Source organism: Akebia trifoliata, chromosome 6 (assembly GCF_017979445.1).
Source record: "Akebia trifoliata isolate Shusen 1 chromosome 6, ASM1797944v1, whole genome shotgun sequence".
NCBI lineage: Eukaryota > Viridiplantae > Streptophyta > Magnoliopsida > Ranunculales > Lardizabalaceae > Akebia > Akebia trifoliata.
Genome location: NC_141380.1, coordinates 7,251,544 through 7,279,356, shown reverse-complemented (window position 1 = coordinate 7,279,356; position 27,813 = coordinate 7,251,544). Strand labels below are relative to the sequence as shown.

The window sequence follows — 27,813 nt, the reverse complement described above, 5'->3', positions numbered from 1 at the left end:
TTATTCTTTATTGTACTTTTTCAAAATTACTTATTCTTTTTTGTACTTTTTCAAATTTTAATCAATTTCTTGTTCATGTCTAAAAATAGAAAAAAAAAATTCTACCAAACTTTCCAAAAATATTCTAATTTTACTTTCTACAGTTCAAAACGAGTAAACAGTGCTTCACCTACCCTGCACACTTGCCTCGATGGTTTCCACGTGTCCATTAAGATTGATACTGCCACGTTTACACCAAGTAGTAAAATTTTGAGAAATCTTTCCATAGATACGGTCGTATGAAATAAACTCCGACGATGATGTATAAACAGAACCCATCTTCATCTTCTTCTAATCTAAGGGTTTCGATTTAATTGATGCGTTAATCACGGACGTTAATCACTCTTTCCAAACGATCCCGTCCATCCATCTAGGGTTTCTCTGCACCCTCGATTCCGCCATGGCTGCGAGCTTTACTAGATTTATTGTAAAAATTCATGATGAGAGATTGAATTTGCAAGAAAACTTGCCGAGATGATGAATTGTTGGGCTTTCTGCAATTTGAGCGAAAAAAAATAAAATTAGTCTAATAGAGTAAAAGATCCTAAAAGTAGTTTCTGAGTGACCAAACCCTAAGGTTCGATCAGAGCTCTATGGGTTTACGGAACGAGATTGAGTTCTAGTTCTAGGATTTAGGAGTTAAGATTTAAAGAACAGGAAGAAAGATGATTGGTTCGGTTAACTTAGTGATGACTATAATTGGATTTGCAGTGAGTACGATGTTCATCGTGTTCGTCTGCACGAGACTAATTTGCGCCAGAATTCAATTGAATGCTTCAAGGCGATCCTTCCCAACAGTTCCAAGATCTGATCTTGGTCTTGTAATCTTTTTTCCTCAATTTCTCTATTTAATCACTGATTCTCTGTTTCATTGTTCACTCATTAAAAGTTTATATTTTTTTTCTGATTCATGGAAGTTGGATCTCTTTGTTTCTTACTGGCTTTCCACTAAACGAAATTGAATTAAGATTTGTTCATTAAATCGTGGAGATGAGATCAATGGTTGCTCTTGGTCACTTAAGATTAGTATTGTAAGATGTGGGTTGATGTGCCCTGATCTTGATTTTTTGGAATTTATTAAATTTGATTTTTAGTATCTTGGCAAACTGATTAATATCTCTGGTTTTGGGGTTCTCTGTTTTACTTAGCTTATTAGATTTTTAAAATGTTTTTTTTTTTTTTTCTGTTCATCTCTTTAAGTATCTTGTAGTATTAGCTTATCTTACTTCTGAAGATTATCAATTTGGGTGTTTATTATAGATTTGAAGTTGTAGAACTGGGTTCCTTCTCGGGTTGTTGGTAGAAATAGAATTATAGTGTTGGTAATCGATTATCCTATTTTCTTCAGTAGTAGCTATCTTATACATCTTTGTTTCTTGCATGTTGATTTTGCAATTAATCACTTAAATGTTTTTTTTCTCCTAATCATTAATTCTAACTCTTTAACTATAGTATTATAGCTTCTCAACCTAGTAGACTTCTTATTGTATTTATAGGATTCTTTGTCAAATATATGTGGTATCAAGATTTAAAATCTCGTCTAGAGTTAATGTTTCAGTCAGGAGAAAAACCAACCGTCTTGACCAAAACATTCTGAGACAATCCGAAACATTCTTGAGACATCTAATGTCTTAGGGTCAATGTTTCGTCCCAGTTTTGACCAAAACTGGGATGTCTTGGCCGAAACATTACGAAACTATAAACACTGTGAGGTATTATCATTTTCTAAGCCTAAACTCGGCCCTTGTGTTTTGCTCTGTGGGTTTTTTTTGTTTTTCACAGGGAACTCTTACACTGTATGCTTACTTGTCATCTAATTTTTTATGAAACAGCTAGAGCGTGGACTTCATGGACTGGAGCCTGTTCTTATAGCCAACTTTCCTACAAAGAAGTTTAGCGATGAGTTTTTCTCATCTGGACAAGATTCGCAGTAAGTGTTGCCTCACTGTCTTATCTCTTTTGTTTCAAATTTACCTTCATTCCATGGAAAAACATTATGAAATGGTATAGGTGTTTACATAAAAGTGTATTGAAGGATAGCAGTTCGTCTCATCTTTAGCTTCTGTATACAACTAGACATGCATATAAATAAAGATGTCTTACTGTTTGTTTAAGGGGTGTCCTTTAATGCCAGTTTTTTTTCCTGATGGACAATTTAATTCGATTCTTCAAATTAGATGTAATTACGGTATAGATATATCTGAGTGATTAACAACTCGAATGTTGGAGCTCTTATTGGTAATTCCCTTGGAGGATAATCCTGAGATATATTGTATAGTGTAATATTTGGAGTGGTGACCATCTCAACATGCCTTGAAATCTTTGGCTTAGCCACAGATGATCAAGATGTAGCTTTCATGCTCAGAGAGACAGAGACAGAGAGAGGGGGGGGGGGGGGGGGGGTAAAAATTCTCTTTGCACGGCATCCTTTTCTGCTTGAATGAGCCACCTCCCACCAAGAAAACCACCCCACCACCATCATTGCCACCACAATAACCTACCAGGACACCACCACGTTACTATCATAGTATAAAAAGAAGGAAACGGATGCATGAAGCTATATGAGAAACAAAAATGGGAAAAGACCTTTGAGAACTATTTTTTGATGTGGAATGGGAAATGAGTAGGAAATTTTAGGAGAAACAAGAGGGCAAATGCATGGCAAACACGTAAGATACAACATTTGGATACAATATTTGTTGTTATTATTGAATCCTTTAGCTTTTCTTCAGATAACAATCCCTTGAATATTCCTTTATGTCTTTCTTCTTTTATTGTCCAGAAACCATTAAATGAAGTATGGCAAGTATGAACCTATCAAGGTATCTACTTCGCATCTGGGTGGTCTGATTTTTAGAGGCTCTGAGTGGGGATGGAAGACGGGGGTTAATAGGCAAGCATGATTGACTTCTATATGTCATCATTTGATTCTATTCTGGAGGTTGTTTATTCTACCCGGCTAAACCGTGAAAGGTCCACTTCAATCTTTCACAAGTTTTAAAATAAGAAAGAACCACATCTGAATACTCTAGATGGAGCCTTGTTTAGCATGGATATTGGGTAGTGGGGAGGATGGGATTTGAGGTGAGGTAAAAAACTTATGGATCGGAAGGTTTTGTCAGAATTGGTGGATTGGCTACTTGATAATATAATGGACATTGGTGTTTCACTAAGGCGTCTCTTATTCTGAGAGTAGTGAAGAATCCTCTTTGCTCAAAATCATTATGGTTAACAAAAAGGTATTGGGCATTGTTTTCAGGAGGAAATCTGGAGATTGTTGTTTAGGTGCTTGGGAGAAAACCAATTTGAATGTCATACAGATTATCAGTCATCCTACCTTGGTTCTAGATATGAAAATATGGGAAGGCTCAGTTCTCAATGGATCATACATTATTGATGTGACAATAGTCAAAGAAGGTTTTATATGCGAGAAAATCAATAATCCAAATTACTCGAGTGCTTGATAGTGGGAACGAAGCCAATGAGATATACTCAAAGGAAATGTTTAGAAGGAGAAAGGGGCGTAAATTTGTAGTTATCAATGAATGTTAGGGGTTAAGCAATAAAGTTAGGCATGCAGTGATGAAAAGAATGATTAGATCTATTAATCCTCATATTGTAACTCTTCAGGAAATTAAATTGTTGATGCATGTTTCTGACAATTGGAGCATCCAGGGGAATTGTGGTGATTTGGGATAAAAGTTTTATCCGTATGTTTGAATTCATCAGGTGGGGTTTTCTCATCTTATTAGATGCAATCGAGTGGGTGAGGACTACTCTTGGTTTTTTTAAGGTTTTATGGGCTGTCAAAAGGTAGAAAGAGAGCCGGTTTTTGGAAGAGTTAGATGACGTCAAAGGATGGTGGGATCTCCTTGTTCTTCAAGGGTGGGGAAGGTGGATTTAAACAGGTGAGACATTTCAGGAATATTGGAACTCATAATTTTTTAATAGAAATTCCATTGTAGGGAACTATATTTACTTGGTCAACTAATTAAGAGGTTCCTGTACTCTGGAGGTTGGATGAATTTATGATTTCTAGTTTGTTGGATGAGTACTTCTTTTTTGTGATCTAATAGTCAGCTCCAACAAGAACCTATGATCACAATCTTATTCTTCTTGAGGTATAGGCCCACTCCATTCAAGTTTGAAAATATGTGGTTGATCCATGAAAACTTCAAGGAATTAATCCAACATTCAATGGAATTCTTTTTCTGTTTCCAATAGGCCAGGGTATAATTTCAGATGTAAACTTAAGTCCCTGAAAGAGAATTTAGAAGTGTGGAACAAGGAGGTTTTTGTGATGGTGAATCTGAAGAAGAAAATTGTATTGGAGGAAATTGATAGGTTGGAAATCAGAGAAGAAGGTGTTTTTATCAATGGAGGAGAAAGTGAGGAGGACTAATGTGAAAGTGGAATTTCAATAAGTGGCAGTAATGGAAGAGATAAACTAGAAAAAAGGGATTTTGAAGGTGCTACCTAAATTTCGAAGGTGAATTGCATTTTAGGTGGGAATAAGTCAGCAAGGGGAAAGTTTGGTAAAATGTAGAAACATCAGAAAAAGTCGTGAAAAAATCGAGCTAGGTTAGGGCTATGGGTGTTCTCGTATTATATCTTCAAGTTCCATATTAAACTAGAATGATAAATCAAGAATTCCCATGTTTATGTCATTTATGCATTCACAAGTAACGATCCACAACATATTCAAGGTTTATACCATTCAAAATATAAAAAAGATCACCATCATGAGTCCAAATTAGGATTTATTAACAGTTCAAAAACAGCAAATCAATGTCATTCTCATTTGCATCCTCATTATTTTACGCATTGTTTGTGATTTAATCGTGAAGTTCGTGATTTGATCATGAAGTTCGTAAAAGCCACATATTATTAAAATAGTTGTGATTAAATCAGTGTAGGAAAAAATCACGATTTAATCACAACTATTTGTCAATAAGTCAGAGACTTTGGTGACTATGGGGGGAATAGGATCTGATTTTTTAGGATCACTGGTGTAGTTTTTCTTATCTTAAATTATAATTCTTGAATCTATAATATATTTCTTCATAAAAGAATTTGTTGTTACAGAATTTTATGGTTTGTCTTGGAGAACTTTCTTGGGACTTTGGATTCAAGAGGAATATCAATAACTAGGAGATTAAGTTGATCGCTAGTCTTTTTAACTTATTGCATTCCATTCCCACTTTATTTCTTGAGGAAGATCCTCAGATGGGGATATGGAGTCGGAGCAGTATTTTATCAGTCCATTTCTTCTAATTCTTCATCCAACTTTCAGGATTTTGTTATTTTAGGTCATATTGTTCCTTCCAATGTGTTTTTTTTAATTATTTGGGTAGCTTCCTTGGATAAGATCATGATTGAAGACCTTATCATTCTCAATGTTTATTTTGATTGATTTCTCTTATTTGTGGAATGCTAGTGGCAAATCAGTTAATCATTTTTTCATCCATGTTGTCAAGATTGTGAAAAAACAAAATAGCAAAGAGAACTGAAAATCGCACACAAAACACAAGGATTTATGTGGTTCGGCATTGTGCCTACGTCCACGGATCAGATAAAAAATCCAATCACATCCCTAGAGATCTCTAGGAAAAACAAGAGTAGAGAAAATGTGTCTATCTCCCCAAAAATATAGAAACCCTTGAGAAAATGTTATATAATTTTCATTTTCGTAACCCTAAAAATTTTGGTCCAGGGGCTCCGTCCTCCAATTTCATTGAGTCATCCCTGGGTCCATGTTATTTCTTTTTGGGTGGTTTAGACATGCCTACCTGTGTTTTGCTGAATATTAGAGATGCCCCCTATGTTTTGAAAATGATGACATACATCCCTTGACCTCAGTCTTTTAAATAGAAAAAGGAAAAAAAGTTTAAAATGCCCCCATCTTCAACCTCTAGCCAAAAAAACCCAGATTTTTCTTTTCAAAACCAATCAACTTCAAGTTCTCCAATCTCCATGGTATATCTACACTTTATCTTCAATTCATTGTTTTCAACCTAAAACTAACCCTTTACATAAAACCCTAGATTTTTCTACCCAAAATCCCATCATTTTCAATTTCCCTAAAAATCTGATTTGTTTTTTCTTCTCAAGTCCAGTCATTTTCAAGCTTTTCAACCTCTAGGGTAACTTTAATCTATTCAACCTTACCTTTATCCATCAATTTCTACCTTGCCTCCTTTGTGGAAAACCTCAGATTTTTTTAGCCAAAATTTCATCAATGCATATTTCATCAAAAATGGTATCTTTCTTGAGATTTGAAGGTTGAAGACTTGAAATAGATAAAATCTTTAGATTGATGATGAGGGTTAAAAAATTTATCCAAAAAGGTTGAAAGATGACTGATTTTGAGAAGAAAAATCTGGGTTTTTTGCTAGAGGTTGAAGATGAGGGCATTTGAGTCTTTTCCCTTTAGTCTATGTAGAAGACTGAGTTCAAGGGATGTGTGTCATCAATGTCAAAACATAGGGGGGTATCTCTAATATTAAGCAAAACATGAGGGGGCATGCCTAAATCACCCTTTCTTTGTCAATCTTGTTAGAGCTTGTCTTTTCTTGCAGGAAAAGGATCATTTGGCCCCCTTTGCTATTTATTTGGCCTTATGGAAGGAAAGAAATAACTGCATTTTTATGGGAAGGAACATGTCTCTCATGAGGTCATTATGAACATTCTTGAGTTCCTTTTGTTTTGGTAGAAGCAGTTCAAGGACTTTGACAATATTTTTTGAAGATTTGATTTTCAACTATAGCTTTGTGGACTTTGCTCTGTAGGCTTTTAGAACTGCTGGTTTCTGGTGTTTTCTGTTACTTTGAGGAAGGTCTTCTTTTCCTCGCTTTGCTCCTTTTGATAATATATCTTGTATTTATCAAAAAAATGTTGGTCTTAGAAGTTGTTTGTGTGTCCCCACTGATTAACAATTTGGATAGGTAGGAATGGGCAGTCTTTGATCTCCTCTAGTAAGTAAGCCCTCAAGGAGTTAGCTTCTAAATTAGGTCGCTTGATTTTGGATTTTATTTTATTAAGCTATCAATTAACCGAAGGACAGTGAATAGCTCCCTTCTCAAGATGTCATGATGTCTTTTTATTGAAGTAGGTTGGATAGGTAAGAATGATCATTGTCTTTCATGTCTTTCAGGAACTAAATTCTCAAGAAGTATATTTAGGCCACCTGACTTCTGTTTTTATTTGATATAACCTACGATCCCTCTATAAACTTCATGAGGTGGAACAACACTCCCTTCTTGAATAGCTATATTTCATGTTTTTATATCAATATATGCATAATAGATATCCATCATGTCCAAGCCCACAATAAAGAAAGCAATTATGATAAATTTGGTCGCAGTGCTGTTGTAAGGCTACGTATACATATTATAAATTTGTTAACTCTTATAGAACACCAGAAATTTCATGCAACACCCCATCTATCATATCCACTTGTCTAGCTACTATAGAAACAGCCAAATCTATTAAAGATTTCTGAAGAAATGAATCCAATTCTTTTGGTTATGGAGTAGCGATCGAATGGATGATTCATATTATCCTGTTCAATACTTTTTTTTTTTTTTTTGTGTGGCGAATATTTTGCACTAAAGATCCTGAGCAAGCTTTACTATATAAAAGATTTTGGCCAAATTTTTCACTTCAAATTATTGCTACATAATGATAACAAAATTGTTTGACTTCAGTGCTAGGGAAGGAATTTACGAGGGACTACTTAACCAAAATTTCTTGCTAAAAGGAATTCTGTAACTTCAGTGTAGAACTCTACATTGCAAATTTTCTCTTCATATTATCCACAACCAAGGTATTAAATTTGATTTCAGTGTCTATTTCAATGAGCCCAGAAATAGAAGTATTTCATGGAGATGTTTCAATCAATGTTGAAATGACAGACATATTGAGAAAATCTTCACTGAAGCTATGGAAATGATAAAATAAGCAGTAATGCCATCAAAATACAGTAAACAACAATATAGAACGTGGAAATAAATAGCAACAATGTTCTGCTACCCAAATTCACAAGACTTTGAGAGTCCGGCCATGAAAAACAGTGATACTGTACATGAAAAGGAGTAATAATGTCACATCAACTACATTGTTAATATGTAGAAGTCTTGCTCAAAATGAAGAAACTAATAAGTATTGGATTCACATGCATGAAAAAATTACTAACGTATTCAACTAATTAAAACATGGATGATTGTGTGCTTGCTTATATGAGATTGAAATATACCAAAATAAGATAATATAGATACCTAACTAATGATTATTCATTTATAGTAAGGAATGAATATTTCGCCCAATTTTTTTATTTGTGATTATTATTATTATTATTATTATATTATTATTATTATTATTATTATTATTATGTGTAATTTACAAGTTCTTTCTACAAGTAATTTATAATTTTTATCAATATTTCTAGATTTTTCAAAAAAGAATATTTGTGTCAAAATTTATTATTCACTGAAATCTTGTATTTTTATACCAAGAATTTGATTATGTCAGACAAAATTCACTACTTATCGAAATATTTCACTATATAAATTGTGATTTCCACTTCAATATATACAAAATGAAATTGTCACAACAATTTCCGTGTCAGTCCTTGTTGAAATTGAATATTTCAGTATGTACATGGAAATATGTTGAAATTAATACTAAATATCGGTCTTGTCTGCTCATTGCATCAGGTATTTCTTCTCTACTTGGAGGTTTTCTATAAACACAAATGGGGACTGTGTGAATTTTTATATTGATTATATGCTTTTAATTCATTGTCTTGTATTTTGCTTCTGCGCTTGGTAAATGGTCCCGTTGTCAGATGCAAAGGTTTGATAAGTGTCATAAAAGGTTGTATGGGTTACAGAAATTTTCACCACTCTTAAGTTTAGTTCTTCCTTCTTTTTGACAGCTATGATATGGCAATTAAACAGCTTTCCATGATCTCTTCCTTCCATCTTGCTCAAGCACATCTTTAGTTCAACATTTATTTGTGAAACCCATCCTCTACTTACCTGTTATATACAATACCTCTAATAAAACACCTCTTGAATCTGAAGATCCTATCAAATCAATATCGTGTTTGGAACCATATCATTGAGTGTATTTTTCCTTGAACATCATCTCATTACATTTTGGATGCTCCCTGCTTACTATATAACCAATTGATTGAATCAAGTGTTTGCCTTATTAGATAAAGAAATCATCAACAGTAACTAATTTCAGAATTGGATCGGGTCAGCAGGAGGCATGTGATTTTGGTTTTAGAAGAGAGAGAAATGACTGGGAATTTGATATCATATCTAGAGTCTAGACTGTTATCATGCATCTATTCCATGTTTGATTAATCAAGAGCATTGTTGGATATGGGACAGGAGCATGCATGGTTGCATGGTGTTTTCACTCTCAGATCTTTATATCGCTTCCTGTTTACCTATTTCTCTTTTTTCCTTCCATGGCTATAAGTAGAGGCATCATCTCCTCAAATTGTTTTCTCTGCAAGCTTGACGAAGAATTTGTATTCACCTTCTGTTTCATTGCCCGGTTACCCCCCACGAAGTTTGGGCTCATTTCTTCTATTTTTTTTTTTTTAAACTATTTTTTGTATTTTATCCTGCTTTCCTAAGTCTATCTCCGAGTAATTTGAGGAATGGAAGCGTTTAGGATTTCCTTCTACCGCATCCAAAAGAATTCTCTGGATCATAAACTCATTTTTCTGTGTGTTGGGACATTTGGAAGGAATGAAACGGCCAGGTATTCGAGGGGCATGACTCATGAGCACTCACTAATAGAACTTAATCATATCTATTTTGGGCCTCCATTTCTGGTGCAAAGCCTTCAAAGGAATTTTCTTTTCAGATGGGACAGAATTTGTAATATCAATGAGACTAAGATGAAGTTTAGATTATTTCAATGTTGAGGTGCATTTGTTCTCTTCATGTTGTCATACGTTGTTCTTGGGTGGTCACTTCGACCCCCTATCTCTCTTCTTTAATAACATCCTGACTTGTTAAAACCCTAAAAAAATGGACTTCAAAATATTTGAATGTCTTTTATTGTTTTCTGATCATCATCATCAAAGCCAAATCCCAAAATCTGGACCAGCTTTTATTTAATAAACGAACATGATTCATGTTACAGAGTGGCACAATTTTAACACCGGCTGCCACCCTGGTGTAAATCTCCTATATCTGGTGTGGGACCAGCAATAATGTGTAAAAGAAACACCACATGGATGTAATTATGGTCTTTCGTCGTGACTGTTGGTAATTTAATTGTTGCATGTTGGTTTGGCAGGTGCACAGTGTGCCTTGCTGAATACCAAGAGAAAGACATACTACGCATCCTTCCCTACTGTGGGCACTCCTTCCATGTCACCTGCATAGATATATGGCTACAACAGCATTCCACGTGTCCTGTATGTCGGATATCTCTGCGTAGTTCCCCCGAGAGAAAACGCATCATGCAACCTTTATTCAGTTCTGCTATGCGTTCTTATCGCAGCACGAATCTCCATAATGCACGTTCATATCACTGTTTCTATACAAGCCAGGATTATTCTTCGGGGTCCGTTGACAACCAAAGGTTGGAGCCCATTCAGGAGGATAACAACTTTGCATCCCAGCTTGATGCAGTAGAAGCTGGACAGGGCATCTCATCCTTGACTGAGAGTAATCGTGTTCTCAAAGACACCGACCTCTCAAAATCAGAAAACAAGCAGGCTGAGAGTCCATCCAACCCATAGAAACCTTCAATACATGGTATCCAAGCTGCGTTCTTTTAAACTTCCGATCGTTCTAGATCAAAGTGCATGGAGATTGATTGGTTTTTTCTCGTGGCTTATGTACATATGATAATTTCAATGGTTTCTGAGCATTTTTGTAAGTTCAGCTGTAAAAGCAGTATCAAAATTATATTAGTATTGCAGAAGTGTACTATCTAATCATCTTTTGAGCAAACTAACTTTTGAATTCTCCTTAAAAGATGAATCTTTTTCCCGGTGGGGCTCACATCTGTGTGTCTTGTTTCCTCTGTTCTTCATCATTACTAAAATACCCTTGATTTCTTATGGTGCAGTGAATGTTAGACCAACTTATGCTTGAAATAGGGAGAGAGATGATTGCACTTCCCGTCATTTCTGGTTGTCGTGTTGCAATATTTATTCTAGCCTTTCTAGCCCCTACCATGGGGTTGCAGTTTTCCTCCACAGACTGCGCCATCGCACATGAAAGGAGGCCCCCATGTTGTTGGTCTGAGATGTGAGAATAGAGGCTCTTAGAAGGGTTCCTTGGTAATTTTCAGTCAAGGTGTATGATTGTGGAGAAAACTTTTCTTTCTAGAAAAAACAGTTTCTTAAAAAAATGGATTTTTTATGGAAAATTTTGGAGTGTTTTCTTGATTGTACCTGAAACAATTTAAAAAGAATAGAGTTTATTCAGTATTGGGCAGTGGGGGGAATACCATTAGGATTTTTCCTAGAAGAAAATGGAAAGAAAAAAAAATGACCATTGTAATTCGGTTTAGAGCCATTTCTTGTGTTATTGAAATTACTCCTATCTTGGACTGTAATCGGCCTTTGTTGAATGCAGATTGAGATAGATTTTATGGAACTTCTAATGACTCTTATAATGCTTCTTCTCTTACAAAGATGTTACATGGGGATTCTTTAAAAAAAATCTCATTTCAGTGGTTGATTTTACAGTTGGGAAATATGGTTGGAAAGATTTCAATGTTATGAGTTCAAAAAAGTGGTCCTGAAAAAAGGAATCAAGATGGCCCTGTGATGATGTATACTTTACACTTCGAGAAACAAACCAAACATTACAGCAGTGTAGCCACTCACTATGGTGGGCTCTCCTCAGTATCTCTTCAAATATAGGATGGCAGATCTTGTCTAAGAATTTAGACATTTCTGCTTGATGTTTACTGGCCAACACGAGCGACACATTATGGGCTAAACTAAAAGACTAGACCCAAAATTGCATTATATATATTCCCATCTTTTGTAAGTTTTCTTTCATAGGTGTTGTGGCCATGGGAGACTTGAAACATTTGGTTATAGCTAAGTTTAAGGAAGGGGTTGTGGTGGAAGACATACTAAAAGGGATGGAAAAGCTTGTTTCAGAGATCAATGCTATTAAGTCCTTTGAATGGTAATTCTTCTTTATAAGTCTAAGATGATGTTTCTTTTAACATGTTCTGAGTTTTCTATTGTACTTGTGAGTAGGGGACATGACGTTGGAAGTGAAGAGATGCTGAAACAAGGTTTCACACATGTGTTCTCCATGACATTTTGTAATTCGGAAGACTTGGCTGTGTATCTCGAACATCCTAGTCATCTTGCATTCGCTTCTACGTTTAGAGCTGCAATCGAGAAGATCTTGTTGTTTGACTTCCCAGCTGTTGTTATTAAAGCTCCTGCATGATTTGAGTAGATCTTGGAAATAAGTACTTGCGAGTGATGAACTACATTAAGTTTTCATGATGTTTGTGTGCTTGGTTTTTAATTTTCCTTCATAAAAATTTGTTCAACCTCTATGAAGTTTCTGGTTTGTGAATCTTCAAATCTTTACTTCTGTGGGATGCCCAAGATTCTAATACAACTGGATTCCCTTAAATTGATTAAAAATCTAGTGATGGTGTGCCCATGAACGTTTAAAATGATGTTGCTTCACCTAATCCACTTTATTTAAATATAGAAGAAGTTGATTAGCGACACTTATGGAGGCCCCATGTTGATAATCTTGTCCGCCACTTGAGTTCCTTTGAAGGAATTAAGTGTAAGAAATGCGCCAACAATGTTTGAAATCTAATTTGAAGCTCAAGTGAGCAATTTGGGATGCAATTATTGATAATTTTAAGATATTCTACTCTAGCAAAAGGTCCTTATTTACTTTTGGTTATTTTAGATATTTGTTTAATCGAACCTCTACTTTTATGGTTATAATTTCATTATGGTCATCAAGCATATAGTCAAAGAACTACCAAGATAAGAATGAATACAAATACAAAGAAAAAGACAAATGGAATCTCTTTTTACACATCTTTACTTTTTTCCACCTCTTATCCCATACATGAGAATTTCTTCCTCTCCTTGTGTGACTTTCTTTGGATAGTTGCAGTGACATACTATATGGTTAATGTGAGGATATCTAGATAATTAACCAATTTAAACCCTAAAAGTTGAACTTAACTTTTCATCCCAAGCATAGCTCAATAAAGAAAGATAGCTTCTATTGGCACCCCAACTTTTACTTATTACACCCCACTTAAAAATAAAGGAATTAAGTGAATGATTGAGATTAAGTAAAAGTTGGGGTGCCAATAGAAACTCTGTTTGTCTGTGTGGGGGTGGGGGGGTTTAGGATATTATATGAGCCTAATCCTATTGTAAACAACTGCTTAAATTGTTTGAAAGAGTGTTATAATGTTTAGTAATGTTGAGAATATACTTTGAACACACAAATAAATAATAAATAAAAAAAATGACAGAAAGTAATATTCTTAATAAAGGAAAAAAAAAAAAAAGTAGATTCTCTGTTTTCAAACTTTTATTGTGTTACCTCTGAATCTGATTATCAAAACTACCATTCCATTTTTCTTCTCACTTCAAGATCAAACCCGAAATCAGAAAGAGAGAGAGAGAGAGAATGGAGACACTTAAGAAGACAAATCTTCTCTATTTTCTCCTTTTCAATCTCACTTTCTTCTTCTCTCCATCTATACCCCAACCCACTCCTATAAGTTTCTGTGGAAAAATTAGAATTCAAACACCCTTCTCTCTCCAAAACTCCATTGAATCTTCTCCTTTAAGTAGAATACTCCTCTGTAAATCCCAGAAACTCTACTTTAGAACCTCTCTAGGCCTTTTTCAGGTCTCTTCCATTGATTACAAAGCTAAAACAATCACAATCTCTCACACTTCTTGTTCTTCCTCACTCCATTTTATCTCCCCAAGCCTTCTCTCTGCTGGTTTTCCTTCTCCTCCACAACCCAACTCACTCATTCTCTTAAATTGCTTGAACCAGACAAAACCCAGATTTCCAATTCTCCAAAATTGCACTACTTTCTATGGTTGCAAAGCTTTGACTGAATCTCAAGAACAAGAACAAAAAAAACCAACTTCTTGCTTGTTTGTGGATGATTCAGAGAAATTAGAAATGGGATTTGATCCTAAAGATCTTAACTGCTCACATTACAACAGAATTTATAAAGATTTTTCTTCTAGTACTACTTTTGGTGAAGGGTTTAAGCTTGGGACAAGAATTTCTTATGAGATTCCTGACCATATACCCAATGTTTGTGATGAGTGTACAAAGCCACAAGGCAATTGTGGGGTTGGATTAAGGTGCATCTGCCACCCAAAAGAGTGTAGTAAGTGAACTTGGCTTCTGTTTGTTTTGGGTTTTATCTTATTCTTTTTTTTTTCTCCCTCTTTTCTTATTTATTTTGTTCTTATTATTTGGCTTTTAATGGTATTTTTTGCAGAAGATAAGGTCTACTCTAGAGGTGTAATAGTGGGCCCTCCTGGTAATATCTTCCTCTCTTTAGTTTTACTCATAATTGTGATGGTTTCCTTCATGGGCAGTTGATGGGAGAGGAGCTTTCTTTTTGTTCATTTACATTTTACCTGTTTAGTTTTGTAGCACAATTTCAAGGTCACTTGTTTTTTAATCAGTAGTTTATAATATTTATTTTAGAAGCTTTATGTATTTTACAAGAAACTTACTCATTCAACCACTTCTTTGTAAATGAAGTTTTCTCTTTAGATTGTATTGAAGTGAAACTTGAAAGATGATGTTTAGGTGAGAATGAGGAAACCCTTGATTTAGTATTTTCTGAGTGCTAAATGCCTAAAACTTGATTAGGTAGATAGTGCAAGAAAGAGAGAAGTTAAAATATTTTTTGTTCAATTGTATTGTTTGTGTAAAAACTTGTGTTATGAGAACCAACGATAACAATGAAAGTAACTTGTAAATCAAAATAGGAAGAGCACACCCCCGAAGTTTATATGGTTCAGCAAGATTGCCTATGTGTTAGGGCGATGATGAGATGGTTCGGGCTAGCTGTCTTGAAATCCCGATCGGGTATTATCTACTACTTAATCCTTGCATAGTTCTAAAGGGTGATTCAAGTTATCGATAAGAGTTGACAAGCAAATGAATTTTCCTGTTGGGACATCTTCAGTCTCTAGTGAGTCATCTTTTCCATATGACAATCTTTAGAGGAATATCTTCAACTTGGAATCAGAAAAAAACATGTCTTTTACTTTCAAATTCATTCTTTGTCCAAAATATGGTTAAGTTTGAGTAGGGTGTGAACATATATCTTGAGTTACGCATGGCTTGAATACCAAAAAGATTTAGGCTTTGGCAGTTGGCTTGCTTGTGGGGTGAAACACTTGCAAGCATCATTTATCACATTTCAGATGATCTTCTTTCATGATCAAATTAGACTACTTGATAATTGTGTCTGCAAAAAATACTTTGACGCTCGGTAAAATTAAAAGATGAGTATAATATAGGGGTATATGAGTTGAGTTCAACAAATACTTACCTGGATCTCTAACTATTCTATTTATAGAATTAGGATGCAAGAGTATAGTTTTCAACCCATATTTGTAGTAATACCATTCACAAACTTTACCAACTTACCAAGTTGAACCATGGGATTATATTTCGACTTCGTACAATTTTCGTGTTTATAAGTTGTGGGACACTCATATATCTTGATCCACATTATCGTGAATTTATGACTTTCAAATCACCCTAAAAGGATGATTTAGACATACATCTCCACGTTTGGGTGAATGTTTGAGATGCCTCGTGCTTTCAAACTGATGCCATGCCCCTTTACCTCAGGCTTCTCTGGTGGACTAATGGAAAACAATTTAAATATCAACATAAACCTCTATCCAACAACTCTTGATTTTTCTTCCCAAAGCTAGTTATTTTAACTTCTTCAGTAAAAACTTTTTTGTTTTTTTGTTGAAAGATTATCGGCGTGTGTGTGTGTGTGTGTTTAGGCAGACCCAAACCAGCTAAAATCTTAGGTACATGCTATCACTTTTATTCTGCAACAACTGCCACCATATTCCCCTCAAGGTTTCAAGTAACTGCTTCATAACCACCACGTTCTCCTCGTCTTCAAAATCAACTTCAACCTTTGGATTAGATAAAGTAAACAAATCTTGTTCTTCCTCCCAAGAATTTGAATCATCGTCATCAAACCTTATCCCCAAGGATTTTGCATGTGTTGGTTAAAAAAAGTCTTGTTCCTACATTCTACTTTGTTTTAAACTATGTCTTCCCTTATTGAAAATGTGTGTTCATATTTGTTTTAGTGTATCAATCCACGTTCTTTTGGATCTTCATCTCACTTTGTGAGAACCTTCCACTTGAATGTTTCTTGTAATTGGTGTTGTAACCAATCTTGTTGAACATGGCCAAAGTAGATTTTCTTTTAGTTTATCGCAATTGAGTGGTCTCAATCAGACATCACTGACCTAATTTTGGGTTTCATTAGCCCACCACTATAAATAAAAAAACGAGTACTCAAGCACCATAGTTTGTTGCATATGAGGTGGGTAAAATGAAGGTCTAAGCACCATTGAATTGGCAATTTTGATTAGTGAGCACGGAAGAAAAGACTCATTATTGGCAGTATTCTATTGACGATGGCTTTGGAGGGAATAACTTTATCTATTTTGTCACACATAGGATCGAACCTGATACAGATGATGATGATAAGGCTTAAAATTGGTTGGATTTTATCCAAAATCTGAGAGATCCAAATCCGAATTTAGTAGGTTTAGTTCCTTCAAGTATATCCGAATTAAAAAATGAGTCGAATATGGGTTGATATCCCTTGACTCAAGTCAGGTCCGAGTCGGATACAGATCCAACCCTAGATCCGAATTTTTTAGGATATTTTTTTTACAACCAACAAGTGTTGGGTACAGTGGCTAAGGTCATCCTCAATAAAGAAAAAGGTCTTGGGTCAAGTCACACCTTTAAGGTAAGTTTGATTGCACATGGAAAATAGGGTGAAAAATATAATTCCATGGAAAATGACATTTTTCAAGTATTTGATTGCACATGGAAATGAATTTTCATTTCCAATGAAATCCACCCATATTTTATATGGGTGGGAAAGTGAAATCCATGTTTTGGTGGACTTTTTGATTAGGGTGGAAAATGAATTTTCATTTCCAATGAAATCCACCCATATTTTATATGGGTGGGAAAGTGAAATCCATGTTTTGGTGGACTTTTTGATTAAGGTGGAAAATGAATTTTCATTTCCAGTGAAATCCACCCATATTTTATATCCCCAATTCTTCCCCACTTATATCTTATTCTTTCCTACCACTACCACCACCACCACCACCACCACCACCATTACACTAACATCATCGTTGTCACCATCGCCGTTGCCATCGTCGTCTCCGTCATCACTATTTCCGGCCACCTTCTCTCTCTTCTTCTTCTTCTCCATCTCTCACCTCCACTGCCGCTGCCACTACCACCACAACATTTTCCCCTCATCTTTTTTCTCACTTACCTCCACCGCCACCGCCACCGCCACTGCAATAATCACCACCACATTCTCCCTTCTTTTTCCTCACTTACCTCTGCCGTTACCGTCGTTACCACCACATCCTCCCCCTCCCTCTTCCTTCTCATCTTCTTCTTCTTCACCCCCTCCTCCTCCTCTTCTTTTTTCCCATATTTTTTCCATGATTTTATCCAAGTAAAATCAAACAATGGAATTTGACGTTTCAACCCTACCTATTTTTTCATAGATTTCAAACTCCATGGAAAGTCACTTTCCATGCAATCAAACATACCCTTAGTGATTTTTATTGAAGTAAACTTTTATGGTTCAAAATTATCCAACCGACTCAAATCAATTAGTTATGTCGGGTTGAATCTAGATATGGGTTTGGTAAAAATAAAACGGTTCAGATATGGTTTTAACTAATAGGATCTAAGTCAGATCCGGATTTGGATTAGAATAAAATTTTGGATATGGATGTACTCATATCCGGCCCGAACCCGACACATTTTAAGCCTTAGATGATGAGCATAGCTGTTAATTGGCCCAATGGGCTTTTGGGTCCGTAAGAATAAGATGAAACCAATTTGACTATAAGGCACGCAAGATAAATGGGTAGCCGTTGGACATAACATTTAACAAAAGATTAAGCTTAAGTCTGATTCAAATCTAAAGGCCCATTCCATTAAACGTAGTAATGGATATATATATTGCAATAGTTCAAAGACATTTTTGTTGCAAATGTCGTTTCATAAAGAGATAGTTGAGGCCACCATATTGTGCAAGAGTCCTTGATGACATTGTATGTGGGATTCAATTGACCTCAAAATCTCCAATCCGTTATCCTTCACTGGTTTACACTATCACCATCCAATGCTGGATTAAGATACAATACCTCAGCATTCTGAATCCCCATATTAATGGTAGCGAGTGGTTCCATAAACAGAAACTTGAAATGGTATATAGCGCCAACGACAAGGTCGGGAACGAGGACAACTATTTGTTACAACATTTTCTTCAACGCCTAGATGCTTTCAATTTTACAAGATGGACTTTTCTAGCCTCAACCCACAGTTGAGGTCCTCCATCAACATGACCGTTAGGATTTGAGGAAAATTGCGGATTTCTTAGAGATCAACACCGACCTTCTAGGGATTAACATACTTTTTCCTAGGGATATTTTTCTTGGGAATCTCTAACATCCCAATGGTCGTGTTGAAGGAGAGCCTCAACCCTAGAATTTTCCTTACAAGATCCAACGACATCTAGCGGTGTTGTAAAAAATATTGTAACAAGGACTTTTCTAACCTCAACCCACGGTTGAGGTTTTCCATCAACTTCACCGTTGGTATTTGAGAAAAAACAAAGATTTCCTCAAGATTAGTTCCCATCTTCTAGGGATTAATAAGTTTCTTCTTAGGGATACATTTTTCTTGGGATCCCTACTATCCCAATGGTTATGTTGATGGAAAGCCTCAACCCAATAGTGAGGCTAGCATTTTCCTTTTAACAAACAGTTGTCCACCAATCTTGACCTACCTATGAATGAGTGAAAGAGAGAGAGAGAAAGAGAGCTTTGGATGCCTTGAGAAAATTTTGATATCAACATGGAAGAGAAAACATTTTCCATTATAATGTCTCTATACCTAATTGTCCTTTTTAACCTTTTCTTTGACCTTGTTATTTTATTGAGAAATAATTGAAACTTTAAAGTGCTCCAACCACTCTTCATGGAAAAGCAATTCTAATTTTGTGTGAGAACTCTATGGATCATCTGCACATAATAGAAGAATGAATCCTTTCCTACTAACAAAAAGGATTGTGTTGAAAATTGACAGATAGAAATCAACATAAATGTACCTTCGAGTAAACTTAAACCTACAAAGGGAGCAAATATCATCAATTAATTAGTGGGGTAAACAACATTAATCCTACTTTGCTATTTAATTTTATCATAAATGAGATCTTCAATCAAAAGGTGTATAAATATTTCATTCACATTGTTATTCTTTTATTGTGTTTAAAATCCTTAACTTAATTTCATCAAAGAATTCTTTTTTAATATACAAACTTAAATCACCTCACACAATTTTTGGTTTTGCCCTTCTACTAGGATTTGAATGGGAAGGATATGGGCTGATTCATAGTTTGGGCCTAAAATTCTAGCCCAATCATAGCCCATCAATGGTCGGGCCAAATGACTAATACCTATGTCCAAGCCCCGCCTGCAAGTATCCAGACCTATTTCAAAATTTTCTTATATGGCAGGAATACAATTGTATTATATATTATAAATAAAATTAGGGAAAATTATTTAAATGACCCTAGTGGAGGGATTTCTTCCTAATTATTTCCTGAGTTTTGGGCCATTGCTTGATAGTACTCCATTTAATAAAACTTTCTTTTCTTAATGATCCCTCGACCTCATCTTAGGTATAATATTTTTGAAATATCTAAGCTACTCATTTTTCATCTTCTTCGTATACTTAAGTTTTCCAACAACGATTCCAACTATTTTCGACAATTTTTTTATCATGAATGACGAATGAAAATGATATATTTATAATTATGAACATTTAGATGTATTTTTTAATTTATTTTGATGATTTATAAATAAAAAAATGGACGAAGCTTAGATTCAAAAAAAAAGTATAGTATCGAGCTAACCACTTTTTATTTAATGTCGAGATCAATATTTTTATTGTCTGACTCACCACTTTTTATTGTCGAGCTCACCAATTTTTATTATTGTCAAGCTCACCAATTTTTATTGTTGAGTTCAACAGTTTAAAAAAAAAAAATGTAAAACTCAACAATAAAAAATAAAAAGTGGTGAGCTTGACGCTAGTAAAACCCCACCAATTTTCATTTTTCAACTAAAATACATGGAAAAATTGACTAAAAACTTAACATAGTGACTTGTGTAGATGATTTCAAACCAAAAGAACCATTTTATTTTTTATATCGTGGGTATCCTCACCCTTCGGGTGGGACTAATCCCACAGTCACGCACACCGCTCCCTTGGGAAGTCCTACGTGAAAAAGGTTGAGTTGAGGGGTCATCCATATCTTGGAGGGTGGCCCCAAGAAATTCATAGCTTCATGGGGTTTTAAACACTTCACCTACTCTTCCTGAAGAGCTTATCAAGGCTCAGTTTGCCACTAGGCCAACCCCTTGGGGTTAAATCAAAAGGAACATACTTAATCAATTTTCATCCAAAAATGAAGTAAAAGAATTTTAAAAACCCTTGAAAATGGCTTTAATCAATTTTCATCCAAAAATGAAGTAAAAGAATTTTAAAAACCCTTGAAAATAACTTACTCTTCATTTTCAAATCTTTCCATCGAAATGAAGTCTCCAAAACTCGACTGGGATGTTGGAAATCTTTTTTTTTTTATAATGAGAATAGCGAGTTTGAATGGTTAGGGCAGTTTCGATAGTGAGAAATGTGTGGAGCGGGGTTCAGGGACTGTTTAGAAATAAAAATTTTACTAAATGGACTATTTGAAGGAATCCTAAAACTTAGGGACTAATTAAAAAAATCCTTCTGTCGAGATCTTTAAAGTTATTTTCCCATAAAATTAATAATATAAGCTATTAAGCAAAGGCCCTGATGGTTCTTTGTCCCAAACCCGCCCTGAATAGGAATCGAGCCATGTGCACACACAACAGACAAGCACGCATACACATACAAAGAATGGTTACATTGAATGTGGCTTTTCACATGCTTCCCACCATCTACACACACAAACACACAGTGTGTGTGTGTGTGAGAGAAAGAGGGAGAAAGAGATTTTTTTCAAATTAAAGAGGCTTTCATTATCAATAAGATGAAAACGTCTTACTTTCTTATATATCATGATTAGGCTTTTTAGCATGCCAACTCACTCCCAAATAAAGATAAAACAACTTTAAGATCAAATCAACAAAAGCTAAGCTTGGTTGGCAACCTCTTTGGCTTGCCCTTCCTTCTCTCTCTTATGTTTTCTGGTCAGTAATCAAATCTCTCTTTGACTGCTCTCACTTCCACTCTCCATTAATACATGCACTATTGGCTTCTTAAAACATACAATTTGTATAACTTTGTGCCTTCAATTTTTAAGAAATTCCTCTTGAGAGGTTGATGAAAAGGTTAAGGACCCATCATGTCATGGGTCCCAACTTGGAATCTACAAGGTCAAATATGGTTACGATCAGATGGTGACCACTAGCCCATCTTATTCACTCATTCAGATTCGTCGAACGAATATCTGCCCAAGCAATCTTTATCATCATCATCGAATCTTTATCGTTGCAAAGTTGTTTTGAACAATCCAGAGAAAACAAAAGTCAAGTAATAAGATTCTTTTAGTCATTCAATTATTTAGTTGTAATGAAAATTAAATATGGCACGACATTTTTGGCTTTGAGCCAATTTAACATGGCACGACGCGGCACGGAAGGGTGCCTCATAACATCAGGCACCAGCATCAGCGAACAAGATGAGAGTGTCATGTCACGAGGGCTGTTTACCTCAGTAGATGACATTTGATGCTTCAAGACACTATTTTTCTAGTGTATTTCGTTCCCTCAGGCCCCAGTACTATAATATTCCGGATCATTACCATCAATCAACCTCAACCATACCAAAATAGGGATATCATGTTTCTATATTTTAATGAGAGCTTATTATTTCACACCAACTTTTCTTATAGCACACCGCCAATTTATGAAATTACATATAGCAGAAGTAAGGATATAGACAAACAGAAAGAGACAACTATAATGGCAAAGTAATCATAGTAGCCAACCTTTGATTTCTTCCCTGATAACCCTCCCACAATTATAATCAGTCCCTTCAGAGCTTATAATTTTCTCTCCCAATCAAAGAGCTTATTCAATGGAAATGGGTGCAGTCATTGAAAAAATATATATACAAGGGTTATCCTCACTCCAAAGGTCATATTTAATTGGACTTTTCTAACTAGCCTCAATCACAGTTGAGACTCTCCATAAGACAAGACGGTTGAGATAAGAGGAAAACCACAAATTTCCTAGACATTAGTAGTGGGCTTCGAGGGATTAATTAATATACCTTTTTTAGGGAATCCCTAGTATCTGAACAGTTTGTTTGATGGAGAACCTCAATCATGAGTCAGGCATAGTGTTTCTCTATTTAATTTCATTATTGATTTGTGATAAACTGACTCGAAAAAAGTCACTCGAAATTCATTCGCTGACGTAGCATGTACACGCATCGACGTCAGTGAGTGATTTTCGAGAATTTTAATTTTTTTGGCCAGTTAACTATCATTAGTTTCCACTATTTGGTGTGTTAAAAAAGAAGATGGTGTAGCAAAACAAACTCTATTTTCTACTCATGGTTGATTCATTAAATAAAGATAAAGATAGAGTGAACCTTTCTCATTGCTCTACCCTTAATTAATGAAGCTATAAGAAGACCAGGTCTTCTATAGGTGAGGCAATCATCATTTAAACTTGAAATAGGTTCACTCATCTGCAAAACTCCCTCTCTTTCTTTATTAATTATTATCATTATGTTTGATAGTAATCAACCTTGGGCCTCAATCTACTTATGCTAGTGATATTGAATTTTTTAAAATCATTTGCAATACCGCTCCTTCCTGTTAAAAAAGATTCTCATTAAGATCAGTAATCGAGTAACCATGCTTTGTTTATAATTAACTTTATTACACTTTTGGCTCTTCAATGTTAGTGCATTTGATGTTCCTACTGTAGCACTCTAGCTAGCTTAGGATACTCAACACTGGATTAGCTTTTTCATTTGCACAATCATTGATCTTAGTTTTAGCACTCCATGTTCCTATAAAAGTCTCTTGTTATAGTCACCTTTATTTCTCTTCAAAATGATGAGTTTTTCTTTTAAAAAACCCAAACTTAATTGGTGCTACATTTTAATACCAAAGAATCCAATTGTCTGATTAAGGGACCTCTCTATGATCATGGTCAGACCGTTAGAATGTTCAATCAGTGTGTATTTGTACATTCTAGATCATCTCTTATATGGAGTAAATTAAGAAGATTAAGATAAATATTAGATGGGATTAGAATTATTCGGATTGCTGTCTACAATTCTCTATATAAAGCCTAGCTATTAGTGTTTTTTGTAATCAGGATCTAATCATCAAAGAATAATTCTATTTCTCAACATCTCAGTTAGTCCATTTGATTGAAGTTATTACGGATGAGTATAATGCATATCAACACAAATACAGTTCTCAATTGTGGGTCCAGGTTTTGGGAGAGTTCCAATGGTCTAAAAGGATTTACACAATGTGAAAAAAAAAAACCAAATTTGATGGACCAAGAGGTCTAATTGGTGTCAAATTTTTCATTGTCAAATTTTTTTTTTCGACGGGTCAAAATTATCAAATTAATGAAGGATGAGAGAAATTCGACAGCTCTAAGCCATGAAATCTGGGAACATCAAGAATTTCAACGTTCCTAGACCATCAAAATTCAGTTTCTAAAATTCGGGGGCCTTGGCCCGTCAATATTTTCTGTCGAATTTTCCAGTTCTCACGTAGTGTTATAGATGGGCTCAGAGTCTCCTTTGGCACTTCAATTTGTGTTTGGATCACTTGCTTGTCAGAAGTGAATGAATTGGAGTTTAAAAGATTGGAAAATTAATTTCTCTCAATTTTCTAGTGAATGCTCTTGAACATTGGCATCCACAGACCAATCCAAGTGGTGAATTTTCTAGTGTGGCTTTGTTGTTGTTATAGTTCTTTTATTTTCTTTATCCTTTACCATTACTATTTATGATTCTTCTGATATTATTTCTACTTAGTATGGACACTTTCTTTCAACAATTGGTATCAGAGTCACAGGTTGACGTGAGAAGTCTAGGAGATTTTGAATTTGATGGAAAGAAAAATTTCGATCATACATTGTTGTGTATGAAAATGTTATCGAAAAACTTTGGTTAAAGCTGAAACATGTATACAGGATGAAATTGCTAAAAAATTATCCCATATTATGCTTTGTTTCTAATAAGTTATTTTTAATGTTCACATATTATACCATATCATAATAGGCACATGTTGTCATCATACCAAAGTTGCTCACTCCATACTTTTTTACGTAGGGAGATGTTCTCTTGGCAATTCGAATGTCCTACTTATACATTGGTAGGTTAACCATTCTTGTCAATATGCATGCATAGATAGGTCGTTTATCAGTCTTGCGACTTATCCCATCTCTTTCCTTGGCATTTCTATCTATGACATTTGAGACGTCTCGAGCGGGGATTTTTTTTTTTTTTTTTTGGGGTTAGTAGGAACTTAGATTTGTTTGGCTTCAAACTTGGAGTTGCTTGTTTCTCCTTGGAGGCGATAACAAATTTATACTCAGTTAGAGTCAACTCTCTAATCAATATGAAATATCCACTAAATAGACTTTTAAATTGAATATTGAATTAAAGCACCTAAATTAAATACAAAGATATAAAAAAAGGTTTTCTAGAGCCACACCAAATAGCTGATTTTGGCAAACAAGATGTCCTTTGGATGTGGGGAGGTGCTTGCATGATCCATCTGTTGTGAATAGAACTCTTGTCCACATCATGGAAGGGATCAACATGTATAGTGAACATGCCTGATTTTGCCAAATGGCAGATCTCTATTGGAAATTTTGATGTGGATATGCTGTACCAAAGGGTTGGTCCAACTACCTCAAAAAATGTTTAGGATTCAGCAATCCCATCATGATTTGATTAGGACCATGTTTTAATGTGTCTGATAGATAGAGTGTTGTTTCATGCAACTCTTCTATTTCTTCAGAATCTGATTCCACCCACACGTAATCTCCGTACCCAAGCTACAGTCCCTGTCAGTGTCGGCAAAAGCTTGCGTGGACCATGGACTGATCTGAACCGTAGATGATATCATATTACGTAAATCGAGGATGATGAGGTTGGGTAGGACCTGAAACCCAAAAAGCTCTTCTACTTTAATTTTTTTCATTCCTTTCCAGTTATTGGGAGGAATACCAAAGCCAATGGGTTCATGACACCAACGGATTTTCTCACGTGTAGCCCTTCTCAATTTTATTTTATTTTATTTTTTATATTTTAATAATACCCCTGAAAAATTGATGATATTAGGTTTACCCCTTGCAAAATACAAAATATTTACCCTTAAAAGATATTTTGATATATATATATATATATATATATATGGGTCAGGTTCAAACGACAACCATTTCAACACACATATAGACAACGTGTTTTGTCTTATATGGGCAAAAATGTTTGGAATGGGCTGATTTTTTGTGAGGATGATCTCTGTGGTGAGGAGATCATCCTTGCCAAAAATCAGCTCATTATGAAACTTCTAGACCGTCCAATTTTTGTTGAAAAATTATAGACCGTCCAATTTTTGTAAATCAATTTTGATGGGGTTACAAGTTTTGGAATGGGATGATTTTTTGCCATGATGATCCCCGCATCACAGAGATCATCCTCACAAAAAATCAGCCCATTCCAAACATTTTTGCCCATATAAGACAAACACATTGTCTATATGTGTGTCGCAATGTGTGTTGCAGGAACCCGACCCTATATATATATATATCCTAATAGATTAGTTCCTTGGGATACACATTTTCTTAAGAATGCATTTATGAGAATCCCTAACATCCCAACAGTTATGTTGATGGAGAGTCTCAACGCATGAATTTGAGCTTAGCATTTTTCTATCTTTTTTCAAACACCTTTCAAAACTTAAAAGATGAATAAATGTTATACTTAGAGACAAGCGTGTTATGTAATTGAGGTAATAAGAGGCATTGTCTTTGGGTCAGGGATAAATATAATCTTGCATGTTGCATAGGATAAAGTATAAACTCAAAGAAATGTTATTGATACTCTAATTTTTACTTATTACATTTCAATTTATTAAATTTTTTATCACACCCTAATTAAAGATTAAAACACATCATTCAAACATTAAAAAAATTTGTTTCAAATAACTTAAAAAGTTGTTTACAGTTAAGATTAGGTCCATAGAGTTTCTATTGACATCCAAACTTTTATTTATTCTCAATCATTGACTTATATTTCTATTTTAATTGGAGAGTGATAAATAAAAGTTGGGGTGCGAATAACAGATCTCTAAAACATTTTTTTTTTATGGTTAAGCCAGACTTGAACCAACAACCTCAAACTTGTTTTGCAATGTGTAAAGCCAACAGAACTATGGGTTTAAGCCCAACTCTCTAATCTTAATATCTCAATTTCCTGAGGGGTATTAATTAAGATATCTTTTGTTTTTTTCTTCTTTTTTATCAGAGAAGCAATTTTCTTACAAACTTAATAAAGATTTTAAACCTTACTAAAGGTTGTTTTGCTTAAATGGATTACCACATAAGCAATCAAACACCATAGCCCTTTAGATCTCATCGTAAAACTCAGATCCAAAAGAAAAAAATGTTCGAAAAGTGTTTTCATTTTTTATTTAGATCAAAGATTTTGAAAATGAAGGACTACCAAACTTCCACCTATCTCCAAAATTCAAAATTACAATTTCACGGTGAAAAATTAACTTATTTTTTTATAATAAAATAAAATAACTTTAAAGTTCATAAAAACTTGTCCTCTGCAACCTTAAATTGTCGGATCATATTTTTGGATGTCGCAAGGTGGACCGAAGGACTTTAAGTAACGGTGAAATTCTTACTAACTTAGTAAGACTAGTTGAACTCTTTTTCTTATTCTTTGGAAATAATCTAGTTTATACGTCCGGACGTGATTGCCAGTAAGGTCTGTGCGTGGGACCCACATTTCCTTCGCCAAGACAAGCTTCTTCTCCACCTCTTCCTTAGCTCATCAAATCATTCACTCCATGATATTGCCACGTGGATTGATGTCTTCATGTCTCTGTCATCCTCTTCTTGGCTGCAACTGTCAGGTCTCACACGGCTCGGCTTAAGCGTTGGATGTGACGTTCTAACCTTCAAACGCAAGCAATCAGATCTGACCACCAGTCAGAGAGACTCAGTGAGATTCTTTTGAAATACGTGTGTGATTGACGGTTATGATCCCAGTAGTATTATCTAATTAAATACTAACTAAACCATCACATCTTTCTTCCCTTGTATAGCCAACTAGTTGCAGACCACTAGCTCTTGCTTGCACTTCAACCTTAAAAAACACTCCTCCTTTTCTTAATCTA

At 35.0% G+C, this 27,813-nt stretch overlaps 3 protein-coding genes across 7 annotated transcripts; all 3 read left to right on the top strand.

The window, feature by feature from the left end:
* Positions 1–140: 140 nt before the first annotated feature.
* On the top strand, positions 141–11,005 carry LOC147399991 (RING-H2 finger protein ATL38-like). Of its 5 annotated transcripts, none has more exons than XR_015179158.1 (4): positions 141–860; positions 1,872–1,969; positions 2,822–7,864; positions 10,360–10,498. XR_015179158.1 is itself a non-coding variant. In XM_086445579.1 (4 exons), the coding sequence occupies exons 1-4, from the start codon at positions 811–813 to the stop codon at positions 10,805–10,807; spliced, it is 612 nt and encodes a 203-aa protein (XP_086301705.1). In that variant the 5' UTR covers positions 306–810; the 3' UTR covers positions 10,808–11,005. The 5 variants fall into 5 exon arrangements, 4 of the variants coding, with proteins under 4 accessions (XP_086301705.1, XP_086301702.1, XP_086301706.1 ...); XM_086445579.1 differs by lacking the exon at positions 2,822–7,864 and adding an exon at positions 8,754–8,774 and having other exon boundaries at positions 306–855; positions 10,360–11,005; XM_086445576.1 differs by lacking the exon at positions 2,822–7,864 and adding an exon at positions 8,754–8,774 and having other exon boundaries at positions 316–860; positions 10,360–11,005.
* A 221-nt stretch (positions 11,006–11,226) lies between these two features.
* Positions 11,227–12,695, top strand: LOC147399990 (Stress responsive A/B Barrel Domain-containing protein). The gene is made up of 2 exons (XM_086445581.1): positions 11,227–12,215; positions 12,290–12,695. Exons 1-2 carry the CDS (start codon positions 12,097–12,099, stop codon positions 12,486–12,488), a joined length of 318 nt encoding a protein of 105 aa, XP_086301707.1. The 5' UTR covers positions 11,227–12,096; the 3' UTR covers positions 12,489–12,695.
* Positions 12,696–13,620: 925 nt separating this feature from the next.
* LOC147399989 (uncharacterized) lies at positions 13,621–14,896 on the top strand. Its single transcript, XM_086445575.1, has 2 exons — positions 13,621–14,436; positions 14,551–14,896. The coding sequence occupies exons 1-2, from the start codon at positions 13,713–13,715 to the stop codon at positions 14,652–14,654; spliced, it is 828 nt and encodes a 275-aa protein (XP_086301701.1). The 5' UTR covers positions 13,621–13,712; the 3' UTR covers positions 14,655–14,896.
* Positions 14,897–27,813: the final 12,917 nt, after the last annotated feature.

Bases quoted from the DNA above. Each gene is read 5' to 3' on its own strand.
- LOC147399991 (XM_086445576.1), top strand. From the start codon at position 705: ATGATTGGTTCGGTTAACTTAGTGATGACTATAATTGGATTTGCAGTG. The intron at 1,970-8,753 runs GTAAGTGTTGCC...TCATTGCATCAG, and splicing joins TCATCTGGACAAGATTCGCA to GTATTTCTTCTCTACTTGGA. The intron at 8,775-10,359 runs GTTTTCTATAAA...TTGGTTTGGCAG, and splicing joins TATTTCTTCTCTACTTGGAG to GTGCACAGTGTGCCTTGCTG.
- LOC147399989 (XM_086445575.1), top strand. From the start codon at position 13,713: ATGGAGACACTTAAGAAGACAAATCTTCTCTATTTTCTCCTTTTCAAT. The intron at 14,437-14,550 runs GTAAGTGAACTT...TATTTTTTGCAG, and splicing joins CTGCCACCCAAAAGAGTGTA to AAGATAAGGTCTACTCTAGA.
- LOC147399990 (XM_086445581.1), top strand. From the start codon at position 12,097: ATGGGAGACTTGAAACATTTGGTTATAGCTAAGTTTAAGGAAGGGGTT. The intron at 12,216-12,289 runs GTAATTCTTCTT...ACTTGTGAGTAG, and splicing joins GCTATTAAGTCCTTTGAATG to GGGACATGACGTTGGAAGTG.